This window comes from Tyto alba, unplaced genomic scaffold (assembly GCF_018691265.1).
Source record: "Tyto alba isolate M040663 unplaced genomic scaffold, T.alba_DEE_v4.0 Super-Scaffold_30, whole genome shotgun sequence".
NCBI lineage: Eukaryota > Metazoa > Chordata > Aves > Strigiformes > Tytonidae > Tyto > Tyto alba.
The window spans coordinates 4,364,589-4,380,348 of NW_024881305.1; the positions used below are offsets into that span (position 1 = coordinate 4,364,589).

General features: G+C 51.7%; 1 protein-coding gene across 8 annotated transcripts in view; it reads left to right on the forward strand.

The window, feature by feature from the left end:
* ATP2B4 (ATPase plasma membrane Ca2+ transporting 4) overlaps positions 1-14,746 on the forward strand; it is a 52,992-nt gene extending 38,246 nt beyond the window's left edge. For 5 of the 8 annotated variants that reach the window (XM_042800275.1, XM_042800277.1, XM_042800276.1 and 2 more), the window contains exons 17-21: positions 40-253; positions 700-911; positions 1,286-1,393; positions 1,768-1,950; positions 9,668-14,746. In XM_042800275.1, coding sequence (XP_042656209.1) covers positions 40-253; positions 700-911; positions 1,286-1,393; positions 1,768-1,950; positions 9,668-9,973 — 1,023 coding nt within the window. In that variant the 3' untranslated portion in view covers positions 9,974-14,746. Of the gene's footprint in view, positions 1-39; positions 254-699; positions 912-1,285; positions 1,394-1,767; positions 1,951-4,269; positions 4,471-9,667 lie in introns of those variants that run through there. The other 3 variants (XM_042800278.1, XM_042800280.1, XM_042800279.1) reach the window with 3 other exon arrangements.
* Positions 14,747-15,760: the final 1,014 nt, after the last annotated feature.

Consider the following 15,760-nt stretch of genomic DNA (forward strand, 5'->3'; position numbering starts at 1 on the left):
TTCGGTGGCATGATGTGTTCTCCCCCCCTCTCTCTGCAGGATTCCCCCCTGAAGGCTGTCCAGATGCTGTGGGTGAACCTGATCATGGACACCTTTGCCTCCTTAGCCCTGGCCACGGAGCCCCCGTCCGAGTCCCTGCTGCTGCGCAAGCCGTACGGCCGCAACAAGCCGCTCATCTCCCGCACCATGATGAAGAACATCCTGGGGCATGCGGTGTACCAGCTGACTATCATTTTCACACTGCTTTTTGCGGGTGAGCTTTGAGGCCCCAAGAAACGTCAGGGGGGAAAAGGAAAGGGGCAGAGTCCCAGCCCTGCCTTGCAAGCCTGCTTTCTTCACCAGTGTTGGGGACCCTTGTTCTCAGCTGTCACTCGGTGACCTTGCATTGGCCAGGACAGAGCTTATTTAATAGATGGGAAGTGGAGGAGTGATAAGGAGAGAATGTTTTTGCTCTAGAGCCTGCTGGGTGCAAAGAGAGTTTTAGCTAGGGAAACATCTTTTCAACATTTTTAAGGAAATAAGGGTTCAATGGGGCTATCATGGAGGACTCTAGCTGGGTCAAGGGGTTTTCAGCAAGAGCCTGGGGTCCCAGTTCCACCTTCACCAGTGCAGAGCCACAAGTAAGGAAGAGAGGGTCTCATCTTCTCCTCTCTTCCCTACCCTTCCCCATCCCCTCCCCAATACCCCTTGTCTGCTTAGGGGAGAAGTTTTTTGACATCGACAGTGGCCGGAACGCCCCGCTCCACTCCCCACCTACCGAGCACTACACCATCGTCTTCAACACCTTTGTCATGATGCAGTTGTTCAACGAGATCAACGCACGCAAGATCCACGGGGAGAGGAATGTCTTCGAGTCCATCTACCGCAACCCTATCTTCTGCACGGTGGTGCTGGGGACATTTGCAGCTCAGGTGAAGCTGCGTGAACAGCGTGGGAATAAGCTGGTGGGGCTGGGAGGGTACCATGCCGCAGGCAGGACCTGTGTCCGCTGCAGTCATTGCCCACAGCTCTGTTCTGCCCCCTTATTGTTCTCCAGCGGCTTCTTGGTGACACAAAACCTGAATATTGGGGTCTAGAGTGTGTTGGGAGATCCCAGGGCTGGCCAGCCAGCAAGCCTCTGGTGTTCTGTAAAGTTACTAGCCTAGATGTGAAGTCCTTGCTGCTCTGTTGATCCCAGGGAAGAGGGGGAAAGACGTGTGGCTGTAGGTGACCTTTTTATCCCGTGGCTGTGCTGTGCAGCCCTTGGAGCTCCCCAGCGTGTGACTTGTTCTCTCTTGTGCTCTAGATCATCATTGTGGAGTTTGGTGGGAAGCCATTCAGCTGCTCTGGGCTCACCCTGAGCCAGTGGTTCTGGTGTATTTTTATCGGAGTGGGAGAGCTCCTCTGGGGCCAGGTAAGAGCCAGTCTGAAAAACATACCACGTGCCTCCATGCCAGGGTGAGCCCAGCCTGCCTCTCCCTTCCCGCTGCCTCGCTGCCTTTGTTCTCCCCAGTATTTATTCAAGGCATCTTTGGAAGGCATGATGCTCCATCCCAGCACCGCACCAGCAGTGAGGAAAGGGGAGGTTGCTAATCCACTCCTCTTTCCCACCCTGCTGGCAGTGGGGCACATCCAGCGGTGGCATGTCTCGGCTGCATCCTGGCATCTCTCAGCTGAGTCCCTGGCAGCTCGCTGCAGGAATGCTCCCCCTTGGTTGAGGCTGGCGGTGGGCTCCATGCTGCCGTAGCCAGCAGGCTAAGGAGCTGCTCTCTCCCTGCCTCTTCCCAGCTGATCTGCACTGTCCCAACCAGCCACCTGAAGTTCCTGAAGGAAGCTGGGCACGGCATCACCAAGGAGGAGATCCCAGAGGAGGAGCTGCCTGAAGATGTGGATGAGATCGACCATGCTGAAATGGAGCTGCGGCGTGGGCAGATCCTGTGGTTCAGGGGTCTCAACAGGATACAGACGCAGGTACTGTGGGGCAGCGGGTACTGTGGGGCTCTTCCTTCTCTCTCTTTCTTTCTCTTTCTTTCTCTCCAGGGCCTCTGTCTGGAAAGAGGTGACGGCTACTGTTCAGAGGATGCCATCACCTCCTGGGCTTGACTTCTCCCACCGCCTGTGCCTTTCTGGGTCTGCCCCAGTTGGGGAACCGGGACAGCTCGGGGCGGGGAGGGAGGCACCGGTCTGTTCTGCTGCAGAGCACGGCATCCTGCAGCTCCGGGTCAGGCTGGTCCGCAGGAGGCTGGATGTGCTGCTGATGGGCACCTCGCGTAGCAGAGGAGGGTGCTCAGAAGCTGCGGGGTGGGCCACGGAACCACCCGGGCTCTTACCAAGTTGTGCAGCGAGTGGGTCGGATGCCACTCCCAGCAGGGAACATGCCCAGGAGGGATCTGCCTGCACAAGACCCTCTCGAGTCTTGTTTTCTGTCCTTCTCAACGGCTCTTTGGCCAAGGGCTCTTGGCATCCCTCCCTGCCAGCTCTCTGGGCTCCTCTTGGTCCCACAGCACAGAATGGGAGGAGAATCTATCTGTTAATATGGTTTTTACATCAGCTATTTCTCCCTGACTCAAGTTTTTCCTGAAAGGGTGGGTTTTCCCCCTGATTGCTGGCTGGGCAGGGCAGGGAGAGCTCCCTGCAGCAAGGTTGCTGCCCCACATCTTTCCTCCAGGGCTGGGCAGAGCTGCCCTGTGGAAGGAAGCTGTAGGTCCCCAGTGGCTCCTGGCATTGGCATGCAGGGCTGTTGTGTTACCTTTTGTTCCTCCTCTGGCCCTCCAACAAATGGAGATAACCAAAACGGCCCAGACACAGGGTCTGGAGCAAGCACAGCAGTCGTGTCGTGCCGCGTTAACTTTTGCTTCTCCTCTGTGAGACGTTGCCTTGATGGTTTCGAGGTGAGGTTCAGCCTTGATTCCCTGCCCGTTGTGAGGGGTGGCCGGGCTCTTCTGGGGGCCCAGGGCAGTGCTGGTTGCCGGCGCTGCAGGGGTGCTGAGCTGCCACCTCAGTCCGGTTCATTCATGTGAAAGATGTGCTGGGAGCACTGGGGTGTTTCAGAAGCGGGCCAAATGTGCGTGGGGGAGGCCTGGTAGGGATGAACGGCTGCAGGACCAGCGGCCAGGCGTGCCGCTGGGGCCCAGCCCGGAGCCTCCGAGGTATCTCCTTGCAGCCGTGGTGGACCTGGGCTGAAATGAGCTCTTGCAACCTGAAAAACGCTCCTGGATGCTGGCATGTCTTGGAGCCTCTTTAGCAACTCCTCTCCTGGCTGTGGTGCCCTGCACATCAAGCAGAGCGGCTGGCAGGTCCAGCCTGAGCATCTTGGGGCTTTTGTCCTGAGTCAGTGTGTCTTAAGCAAGAGCACAGAGCCAGCCTGGTGCACTGGGACAAAGAGGTTCCCTCTGTGGAGGGAGATGGAACTGGGGAAGGAGCGAAGCAGTGCATAAAATATCTCCGGGGTGAGCTAAAGCTGCATGTGGGTCTGGGGGAGGTGTCCCTTCCCCGGGAGCTGTGCAGGCAAGCCAGGGTGGCACAGGGCTGTGTGCTCTGGCAGCAGGCTGGCTGGCACGGGGACAGTCAAGCTGCAAAGTGTCTGGGAAGCCACGGGGGCACCCGGACGCTGCTCGGTTCCTCCGGCCTCGGTGCGCATCCACGGAGAAAGTGTGACCCAGCACCCAAGGGTGCTTCCGTGCTGCATCCCTGCTCGCCCCTGGCAGCTCTGCTTCCGAGTCTGCGCAGAGCCGTGAGCCTGGGGAAGAAGCTGAAATGTCTTCCAGCACGGCCAGCTGCCATGGGAGCTGCGGGCGTGTGGTGTGCCCCAGGATTTGGTGTCCCCCCCAGCTGTACACCCCGTGGGGCTGAGGGACCCAGAAACCCTTTCCCAGTACAGTTTCCTGGACCACCAGCTGCCGGCTCGCACCTCTGCCCACCCTCTCTCTTTCTCTGCTCCTCCTGCAGATAGTCGGGATAACCCAAGGTGTTTCCTCTCTCGCTCCTTCCCACCGCAATCTCTTTCCTGGTGGTGGGATAAACCCTGCCCCTCTCGTGCCTGCGAGAGCGGGGCAGAGGCTCAAAGCCTACCTCTCCTCTGCTCCCAGAAACACCAGCCGAACCCAGTGTGGGTTTACGGGAGCGCGGGGTGTGGGGGGGGGCTCTCTCCTCCCTCCTCCCCACCTCTCCGTCCTCCTTCTTCCTTCCTGTCCGTGTGTGTCTGCCCAACCTCCCCGCTCCCCTCCATCCCCAACCCCTCTCCCTGTCTCTGGCCGGGGCGACGCTATCTCACTCTCTGGTTCTTTGCAGATGGACGTAGTTTACACATTCCAGACCGGCGCCTCCTCTTTGCAGGGAGCCCTCAGGAGACAGCCTTCCATCGTGAGCCAGCACCACGATGTAAAAAATGTTTCTAGCCCAACCCATGTAGCTCTTTCCTCCGTCAATTCCACTCCCACCACTTCTGCTGTTGCTGCTGCTGCTGCATCTCCTCCTGCGGGCAGTGAGTGATAGTCTATTACAATGCATGACTTCTAATAACCACAGAGAGCACCTGCACCAACCTAACCCAGCCTGTTCTTTCTCCCTCTAACCCTTGACTCACACACTAATTTCCAAAATGAAGGATGGGGCGGGAGAGCGTTTAAAAAAAAAAAAAAAAATAGGTTTTATGCTGTTCCATCTTTAACAAGTGTATGACACTTTCTGGTCCTTCCCCCTCCCCGCCATTCCCTGTTGCTTCTTCCATTTTTACCTCTTCTCCTCCTTTGCAGGACTGACGTATGAGTCCACCCTCCTGAGGGGTGCAGAAATTAGCGGTTCTTGTTAAAAGAACCGTGTGTTCATGAGCAACTAAGAGCATTGCTTGTGAAAAGGGCACGCTGCACCCAAAAGCTGCTGTTTCTTTCCAGGGTGGCTCTGCCCAGCCCCAGGAGGGCAGAGAGGCGTTGCTTTACCGAAACTGTAAATCTGTTTGGAGGCAGAGTGGCCTCTCGGGCCTCCCCACAGCAGTTAGTGTGCTACCGGGATCGGCTGAGCCGCGGTAACGGGCTGCCTGTGCGCTCTCTGCCTCTTGCACGCATGTGAGAAGGGCTGTTTGCTCCCACCTTGGTTGAGAGGCTGGACGGTGCGTGAGAGCAGCCGGTTACCGAGGCTCAGGTGGCTGGCGGTGCCGCTCGGAGCCGCTCACCTGCAGCTCAGCCCGCTGTTCCAGAGCTGGCTTGTAAAGCAAGCAGCTTCCCCTGTCCTGCCTGCCGACTTGCATGCTGTGCGAGACGGAGCTGAGCGAGCCCGCGCACGTAAGCGTGCCCTTTGCTGCCCGAGAGCCCTGCCGGGGCAGCGCGGGGCTCTGCTGGTCTCCTCTGGTAGCTGGAACATCCCCGATGTCGCTGTGGGTTTCCAGACCAAAGCGAAGCCCTCGCTGGTGCGATGCCCCTCTCTGTGTTCGTTGTATCTGGGCTTGTGAGCACGTGAGCGTGAATTCTCTCTGCAGGGCTGTGCCAGGCTGTGAGTAGGTAGTGTATAGATCCTGGGTAATTGGCTTTTTTATTGCACAGTCATTTTCTGTGTTCTCCTCTTATTAAAGAAATACCCTTGGTAACTTTTTGAATAGCTTTCAGTTTCCACTGTTTATGCACCTCGGGAGAGAAGAGAGAATTTCTGATAATTTTGTTTTCTCTCTATTTAGCTGACACTGATGCTTGAATTTTATTTTGTTTAACCCCAGTGTTTCTGAAGCAGCGCAGCTGCCTTCCGTTCCCGACTGCATCTGTGCACCACCAAGACTTTCTAGTCGGAAGAGAACCTGCTTAGAGGGGTCTCAGGGTAGGAGGCTTGGGTCAACAAGACCAAAACGCAGGGGGGTTTTTTGCAGTCTGTGGATTGATGTTCTCCCTGATTTGCAGCAAGGGAGTAGATAACTTGGATAGCTGGTGCCCTTCCAGGCAGCAAACAACTTTACCAGAAGCTAACCCAGGTCACTAAGTCTCCCCTCTGTTTTCTGCCTAGACTTCTATTTCCCTCTGCTGCTTTTCTTCCTTCTCTCTCAAAGCTCCACTTCCCTCCATACAGACTACCGGTGTCCCTCTGTCCTCCACTGCACTTCTGTGGGACGAGTTCTCCAGGGCTGGTCCTCAGCAGCCCCCGCTGCTGTGCCCCTGTTGGGGTGATGGAGGAGAGGGGGGTCTCGGGAATGACCCTCGGGACGTGGTTTGCAGAGCTGAGCTGGTCTCCCTTAGAGAGTTTTGCCCTGGTTTGAGGGAGCTGGGCAAAGCAAGCCAGGGCTGATGCTGGCTTCATGCAGAAAATGTAATTTTCCATCTCCGTGTGAGCAGTGGGGTTTGCCCAGCACATTGTGGTGCTGCAGTGATGGTGTGAAATGAGAAGAAAAATTCCAAGCTTGGAGGTTATGCAGGTTGCAAGGGTTTCAGGTGGAGAGGAGGTGTGAGCCTGACCATGGGAAGGGAGGGAGGTGGGCTTTCAGCTTGGTTGGGGAGGATTTCATTTTTGTTTGCACTGCCTGGCTCATTCAAAACACATTTCCTTTGACAAGGGAACAGCTGAATTAATTAATTTCACAGCAGTTGCTGACAGAGATGGTTAAATCAAAGTAAGAAAATCTGAGGAAAGCTGCACCAGAAGTTTATTGGTGGAGCTGAAGGCAGTGATGGGGTAGATAGGGTCGGGACTCACCAGTGCTTGAGGTGGTGGGGCAGGGAGGGCTTCTGTGAAGCTACTCCTTCCTCTGAGCATGTACTAGACTGACCACCTAGTTGCTTTGGCAGTCACCGAGGCTCTCATTAGCTTCTTTGCGTTGGTTATAATTGGTTTAGTTGGTTTTGCACACTGCATTTTAGGGATCAGTGTTTTTGTCAGTGCTTGCAGTTCTCAAGATGTTGATGACGTGACAGATTATCAGTCCCGGTAGAAGGTGTCCTGCTTGGTGGTCTCCTTTGTCCTGTGCATTCACACTAAACACTGAATTTATCCAGGATCTTACTGTGGTCGTTAGTGCAGCAAACACAGCTCTGAATTTCTGTTTCCAGCTGCATAAACTTTCCATTTTTGCAGGCCAGCTGGTGCTCCAGCATCATGGGGGGGGGGGGGGGGGGGGGGGTACCTGGCCCACGCTCATCTCCTCACGAGTGTCTGTCATCCAGCTCACGCGTGTGTGTCAGTCTGTGTGTGCGTGCAAGACCTGGCTGGCTTGTTTCTAGCCAGGATGTGCTGAGCCTCTGCCCAGGGGATGCCACGTTGCTGCCTGGTGTGGTGCAGCACCATTTTTCTGAGCCAGATGGAGAGCGGCCTCAGAAGGGCATCCCTCACGAGAGGGGAGCCCTCGAACACCTTGCAGGTAAAATCTCCAGGGTTCTAGGCATGAGACTCTTCTTTGAGTAACTTCTCTGGTCTGGTTTTGTGAGTACTGTTTGTGCTGAGACCCAAGATCCCTAGGAGGCTCTTGCTGGCTGTGCTGGTTGGTGACTTCCCTCTTAGCCTGCCCATGTGCCAGACCCAGGGGGACAGTTGAACCCATCTCATCTCAGCAGGAAGAAGGGTGTCTTCTCTGTTCACCCACCAGATTTGCAGCCTGTTTGCAAAGACGTGGCAGAACACACACGTATCTATATTTGCCTCAGCAGCTTGCAAGGGGCTATGTGAATCATTCTCCCTCCAGCAGCTCTGCACGCTCGCCACTCCCCTGGCCAGCGGCTGCGGAGGAGCAGCACCCCTTTTGTGGGATCTGTGGATCTCCTCTCTTTTGTGCCCCGGCTTCAGTCCACAGGGACACCATGAGAGCAGGCAGGGGACATGGGTGAGGACTGGGTTCCTTGGGCATTGGGAACAGGTGAGGTCGTGAGTAGCAATGCTGCTTCCACGGGGCAGGAGACAGAGCGTGATGAGCAGCCCTGCTACGGGGAGGTGTTGCCGACTTCCCCCGCTGCGCCCAGTGTTGCTGAACAAAGTCTCGTGGTGGTCTGGAGGTGTCTCCTTCAGAGAGGAGGAGTTGAGCAGACCTCCTGGTCCCAGATGAACTCTGCTTAACAGAGCAAAGACTTCTCTTGCTTCCATAAAACACGCAAGAGCCTGTGCAAGATGCTTGGTCCCTTGGAGGAGATGGCCCAGTTCCCAGGTGACAGGGAAGGTGCCACCAGTCAGGATGGTGCTGGGGTGACCTGCTGAGAGACCTCTGGAGAGAGGCAACTTGCTGGCTCTGGTCTGAGAGAGTCAGTGGGGAGAGCGTTGGTGTAAGACACAGTGGAGCAACCCGAGGGTTGCTTTGGAGGGCACTATGTGGTGGGCAGCTCTCAGCTTTGCAGTAAAAGGCAAGGCCATGTGTGTGATCCCACTTGGTCCTCTGAGACTTGAGAGACCTTCAGCTGCTCGGTTTGTTGGCTCTGCTTCAAAAGCCCCCCTCTTGCCTCGCTCTCCTTCAGTTTTTTTTTTATGCCTTTTAACAACTTGTTGAGTGATTCTAGCCGAATCATCCAGGAGAGCTGGAGCGCTCTGCCGCGCCCGAGGTGCACACGTTGGTTGTCTCACGCATGCCAACGTCTGCACGGGGGTGGGGAGCTCTGCTGCAGCCCCCCCCAGTGCTGCCACCTCCTGCCCCATCGTTCGCTGGATCTGACACATTTGTCACCCAGCCGACCAAACTGTGTCCCTTGGCTGCGAAGGGAGAGCAAGAGCTGGAAGGGTTCAAGGCTGGATTTCTAGGGGAACTGGAAGGAGCAGTGAATCCACTGTTAGCCACCATCCAGGCTTGTTTCCAGACCGTTCCCCTCCAGTGCAGTGGAGGTAGCAGAGCCATACCCCGGTTGTCCAAACCGGGCTCTGGATCTGCTTGTAGCACGTTGAGCCTGGCTTCTGGCAGTGCTGGCAGCCTGTGGGTTTCACAGAGGCGGTGCGTGGCCAGGCTTTCTAGCGAGGTTTGAGATTCGTTTTTCGTCCAGAGCATCCAAAAGAATAGCTGCTTTTGGAAACTGCTGGGTCTTCTTCAGCATGTCGGTGTAGGGAAGGATCCAGAGCTCCAGCCCGGGATCCAGGTGGCAGCTGTGTGGGGAAACTTGCACAGATCTGGCTTCCTTCTTGCATGTTTAGCTGGGTCTGGTTTTACTGGTCATGGCATCCACTTGGACCTACTGCTTCACATGGGCTTGAAAAGTTTGTGACACCTTTTTAAAGCCCATTCCTTTCTATAGGTCTAAAACCAAAATAGAACAAACACACACATCGCTCCCACAGTAGAGTTTTTTTGCCTTGAAGTGAACCCGCTGTTTGTCTAACCCACCTCTTTTTTGAGTTGTAGTTCCACTTTTTTTGTCCTCGTTTATACACACAGATACGCGTGTGCACACATAATGACAACTAATGCATTTTGGCTTCCGTTCATTTGAAGTGATCTGGTTTTTTGAGTTTGTTTTTTTTTTTTCGTGTCTTTTCTTGCAGCTTCTGAAGTCGCCCCATAGTCGGTTGATTCCCCATCACACACCTAGTGCCTGAGTCTGATCCATGTTGGCCCTCCTAGTTCACCATAGATCTCTCATTTTGACTTAGCTGTCTGTTCAGTGGTGGTGACTTGTTGTTGTTGTGCTTTATGTTTTATTGTGCCTTTATTATTTATTTTTACTTTCTCCTGGGAGCTCTGGCCTCTCATTGCCACTACTAACCCCTCTTTTGTTTATCCCCCATGCTCCTCGCCTCCTGGCAGATCAAAGTGGTGAATGCGTTCCGTAGCTCCTTGTATGAAGGCCTCGAGAAACCCGAATCCAGAAGCTCCATCCATAACTTCATGACTCACCCAGAGTTCATCCTGGAGGAAGATGAGCCTCGAACACCATTCCTTGATGGCGCTGAAGACGACCCCGAGACTGATGGACTCAAAAAGCGAGGTGGGGGTAGCCTGGGTGGATCTACATCCCTCAACAGAAATAACAATGCAGTGGACAGCGATCAAGCTGAGGTCACCGTCCCGGAGCCCGAAAGCCCCTTACACAGCTTGGAGACATCGGTTTGACCTTAGAACTTCAAACCCCCCCTCCTCTTCCACCTTCGTCCCTCGCCCTGTGTGATATTGGCACCAGTAACTGATCACACACTGCGGTCACTTCGTGTCAAACTGCTCATACGTATATCATTTTGGTGTTTTGTTTTGGTTTTTTTTTTTTTTTTTTTGTTTGTTTTGTTTGTTTTTTACCATTATTTAGCAGTGGGAACCAGAGTACCACGATGCTGGGTGTTGGGAGAGAGGCTAAGCCAAAATTGTGCATCTCCATCCCTAATTTTCAGTGGTACTCGCCCAAGTGAAGCAGCCAAGTTATTTCCTCTCCAAGAGTTGGGCTCCATGCGTCTGTTGGGGGTTTTCACTTTGAAAAATGCATGTTCAAAGAAAGTTCAAATTGTTGTAGTCTTACATGCACGCTCTCAGCCTGAGGGCTGGGGTGCACTGGTGACTTTATTTTATTTTTTTTTATCACTTGTGGTTTTAGGGTTTTCTTCTAATGTTGGGGTTTGTTCTTTGCTTGTGGGATTTGCCCCCAGTAACTTCACAGTAGGAAGTGGGGGAGTTAGCACTCTAGTGCAAAAATTTAAAAATAAACAAAAAAAAACCCAGCCAGGGGGAAGGTGTTTACTTACAAGTTGATAGATACAGGGATGTACACCAGTCTTCCACCTTGAAAAATGGTACCTAGCTTTTACAGTTCCTCCTCTGTGTGTGCACACACACTTTTCTCTGTTTCCAAAGCAGTAATTGGTAGACAAGGAATGAAGCTGACGTGGCTGTAACCTTGCTGGATGTAAAAGATTCTGATTTTTCTACAAAGCAAGGTGGAGGTGATCTGGCAGTGGAAGGGTGGTAAAGAAAAACCCCATGTTTGTGAGAAATGGAGCTCCTTCCTGGGGAGTCTTAAGAACTGCATCTCTTCTGCTCTTGAACAGCTGTGAAGCTTTTGGTGAGAGCCTTGAAAAGGTTTAACGGCTCCTGCCATCAAGAGCAGAGGGACTTCTGCCCGTTCTGGTTTGTCTGTACTGTTGGGTTAAAGAATCCTTCAGTCTTGGAGTACAAGCTGCAGTTAACTGCTGAGGAACCCCAGAGGATGCTCCAGCCATGCCCACCAGCTCTGCCCATCGCTGCAGAAGCATTAGCAGGCTGAACGGAGAACAAGCATTGGGTTATTGACAGTACAGGGGGTCAACTCCTAGATCATGGAAGGGATGAGTCAGGTTGTCTCTTTAGCTGGTGGAAGGGAGGGAGGTTCCATGGCTGATGGGAGGACCCTTGATTTCCACAGGGCTTCTGTAGCTGATTTGCCAGTGGAAGCAATTCCTCGCCGAGGTGGCAGGCTGGTTGATTGGCTGCAGGTCTTCCAGAGAAGGTGCTGCATGGAGGCTTTGCCTCGCTTGCTGCTTTTTTGAAGGTCATCTCTTCACCCCGCATTCTGCCTCACCTCGGTCTCTTGTAACCATTTGGTGAGAGTCCTGTTTTTTTGGAGCAGAGGCCCCAGGTGACCTGGGCGAACTGACCCTCTTGTGAAGCCATGGGACTGAGCACGAGGCAGGACTTAGCTTTACTTGGGCTTAGTTTCTTCCTCGAGGGCTCTCGCTGGTGCACCCCTGGTTATTGGCCCTGGGGCACGCAGGGCTGGAGGAAGCTCTGCTGCCTTCTCCCCTTCGCCCTGTTTGGCTTGGGTGGAAGCAGAGAGAACCTGGTTGTAACTGGCTGTACAACGTTGTCTTTGCCCAGCCTCCATCCCTGGAAGCAGAGAGCTTTTAGCAAGAGAGCAGGCTGGCTGGTTTCTTCTATTTTTTTTTTTTTTTTTTTTCCTTTCCTTTAAGAACGCACAGCAGAATCTCCCGTGCCTTCTCCGAGCACTGCCTGCAGCACCGCCTGCCACGCGAGGGCCCAGTACTTTGCCAAGAAATAAGTGTTCCTTAAACGACAACACAAACCAAGTGTCTTTGTTTTGTTTCCAGCCCAGCACCGACTAGTCCCTTCCTTGGGCTGGGAAGAGGGAAGGCCAAGGTCGCCCCATTCCTGCCCCAGGTAGCTGAGGAAAAGTCCTTCTCCCACGTCTCCTGCCTCGGTGCTGGCAAAGGGGGGAAGGCTGGGCTCTGTACACTGCCAACAGCAAGAAGAAATTGCCACCACTGCCCATCTCAATTGCAAATTCAGTGTCAAGCCCCCTGCCCGCACAGACAAACCCATCGCTGCCCTCCCTGTTCCTTCTTCACACGAGCTGAAAAAATGTCTTGGGCAGGACTGGGGGGTGGGGGGGGTATTTTCTTAGGTTATACGTAAGTGGTGACAGGAAAGACAAAAGGGGTGGTTGTGGGGTTTGGTTCTGTACTAAAGGTGACATTGCTTAAAAGATCACTTTTTCTATTTTAAATACTCGCAAAAAGAAAAAAAAAGGGATGAAAATATGGTGTTCTTACAAGCTTACATATTTATTAAATACTTGGGGGGGGATACACCGATATTTTTTTTTTCTTTTGATATTTTTTTAATACCTCAGACCTGTTTAAAAAAAAAAAAAAAAAAGACTTAAACCAACAAAAAGCCAACTTTGGAGGCTCTAAGTCACTCCCAGAAATCTGTGACTGGAAGGTTGCCACAAGGGTCTGGTTGTTCTTTAGTTGATATATTTTTGTTGTTCTAGTTTCCATATTAGGAGGGGGAGAAATAATTATATATAAATATTATGCAAAAAATATAGTTTTCTTTAGATCAGAAACTGATATTTTTACGTCAGCCATATGTATTTTGTTTAAAGAAAAAAAAAAAATAAATCGAGTCCCGCGTCTGCAACGGCGTGTGACTGCGTGACGGCAGTTCAAAGTGACAGGTAATTAATTCAGTGTATCAGCAATCGGATGCCAGTCAGCTTCCTTTTCTCTGAGCAGCCATCTTTATACTAGACGTTAGTTGGATGACACAAATGTTTTTTTATATAAATTATGTTGGTATGGCTGGTTGCTTAAAGTATAAACGTTTATTGTGCATACATCTGTTCTGTAAAGTAATTTTTTTTTTTTTTCTATTTAGTTTCTGTGATATACTGGCAGCAGATGACTATTGGGTTAAGTTATTGAGGACTTTACAAAGGAGTTGGGGGAGATTGGTGCTCTACACTGAAAGGCATGGTCGACAGCACGAACTTCTGGGGACTCTCTGCAACATGCCTTGAAAGAGGGGGAGATATATATATATATATTTTTTTTTTTGCTTTGTTTGAACTGCCACGAGTGTGCACGGGGGAGAGTGCCATGCCAGACAGGAACCGAAGTCATACCCTGTGATACGTGTTAACTTGCCTTGGAATGCTTTGTTATTAAAACACTCTGAACATAATTTTGCATCCAGTTCTTAATAACAGTAGGGTCTCTGGTGGTGGTGGTGGTGGTTTTCTGTTAAATAAATTGGCGGATTGGTACCAAAGACATTACAACACGTCCTGTGTGCATTGCTGAACAGGCATTTTTAGGCATTTGCATTATGTGATAAGGTTTCCTTTGATTTGCACAGGGATTATACTTAATTTTCAAAGGTTTTGTGCAATAAGCTTTGAGGAAAAATTTGAAACAATCTCAAGAAGGAAAAAAACTAAACCAAATTTTAGCATGGGCAGCCTTTGGCTTTCCCCAGCCGAGAAGTAGATGTTGTATAGTGCTCAGCCCCTTTAGCAGTGCTTCTTGGGGTGACACGGTGTTGGGGTGAATGGAAAAGCCCCATCCCAGATCCAGGGAGGGCATCTCCAAGATACCATTGCCAACTCCTGTTGCCCTCCATGACTGCAGGGATCAAGCACCTCAAAGAAGAGTCCCTGCAAGCTTTTGTACCTCTCAGGCGAAGGACACATGTACCTGCCTGCTATCGCTCCTCACTATTCTGTCCAGCTCCTACAAGTTTATCAACCCATGGAGCAGGCAACCCATAATCTGCTCTCCCCAGTGGGGCACAGCGACATGGGGGTACCACTCATGGTCCTGCCCCAAACAGCAAGGCTGTGGGGCAACACCAGCCTGTTTCTTGGCACCTGGCTGTTACTCTTCAGCATCTCCCTACCCAGGCTCTCCCCTGTCACCAAGACTGGCTGCCCTGCCTCTGACATCCTCCTGCTCAACAAAAAATTCATTCAGCAAAGCCCATGGCTAAAACTGCCTTTAGTTTATTTCCTCCCCTTAAATAAATATATATATATACAGTATTAAATCAACATTTATGTGTGTATATATATTTATCCAATGCTCTCACAACAAAACTTTCTTTTGAAGAGGGCACGCAGATCTGAGTTTTTCTTTTCCAGTAACTAAGTATAATAAGCACTGGTATTTTTGTATAAAAACAGAAAAATACAAAACAAAAGACTGAATATTATGTGGTATGCATGACATTAAAAAAAAATGGTGGTTTCAAAGCAATATGTACCCCAGTGTGTTTGCCATATCCTAGAGTCCAGCTTAAAGTGCACCTGATCTGTATTGCATTTTGATATTAATCTCTATGTACAATGTTTTGCATGTAATTTATATGGTTCTTGGGAGAAAAAAAATTTTGAATGAAATGTCAGTTGGCTTATTCTGAGAAAACAGACTCCAAGCAGAGATAATACTCAAAGTGGAAGCAGAAGAGTGGTTGAGGGGTGGGGAAGAGGGTGCATAGTAAAAAAAAAATAAAGCGTGCTGGGGGTGGGGGAGAAGGGTAGTGGTTTTGAATCAATAAAGCTTTGGCTGTTGAGCAGAAACAATGCACAAGTGCATCCAGAGAATAAAATGTGCCCACATGTAACTCTGACGTCCTCAGTGTGTCCAGCAGCTTGTGAAAGCAATCCCGCATCCTCTCCTAGCGCTCGATGAATGGCTGGGCTTCCTGTCGGAGCAAGCCGGAGTGTGAAATTGGGGCATGTGGGGTGGAAAGAGGGATGGGGATCAAAAGCAACCCCACTGCTACAAATGCACCCCTTAGCATGGGTCTCCTCTCTGTGTAAGCTTCGCTGTTGAGGGGTAGGGGCTGGCTGCTCGCACCCAGCACTTTGCCCCAAGCACTGCTTCTTCCATCTCCAAATCCAGAAATAGCTGTCAAATGCCACCCAAACCGGTGCTCCTGGGCTATGTATTGAGATGCCCGTGAGCAAAGATCCTCCCTTGTCCCCTTCCCCAATGTTGTATCTGCAGCGCTTATAAGGTGATGGATGGTGAAGGTTGTGATCTCCATCTCCTGGGGACTGGCTTTGAGCCATGTCCTGCCTCTGCACTGAGACTATTTTGCCTCCATAGAGGCACTTTGCCCAGACAAGGAGGACAACGGGAGATAAAAGCAACCAGCCCCTGTAACACCTTCGTTTCCAAGTGGGTTGATTGCACTGGATCTGTTTAACTCCCTGGCTTCAGTGGAGAGGCTGTTGCTCCTCTGTGTCTTTAGTAACTCCAGGGCCAAGTCATGACGAGAAGATCGAGCTGGGCAGGGCTGTCAGTGGTAATGTTCAAACTAGAAGTTCTCAGCTGTGTGTCTGACCCTCGGAGCTGATGCCAGGTGATACGAACAGGGTGTAAAAGCTTCACTGTGCAGTGTCACCCTCCTTCCTGCTTTCTCAGGGAGGTGTCTGTGCTGAGAGTGTCCTCCAGCTCTTAATTAAGCAAAACAGCCACAGTTGCATCTTTCTAAAAAGATAGTCCAGGCTGGACGCAAAGAAAGAAATCACAGGACTTTTAGTCATTTCATAGGGAAAATGGCTGTGCCTGTGCCGTAGTGGGGCTGCCCAAGTGCCCACTCCCTGAGGTCAGACGCTGTTCCTGCTGCCGA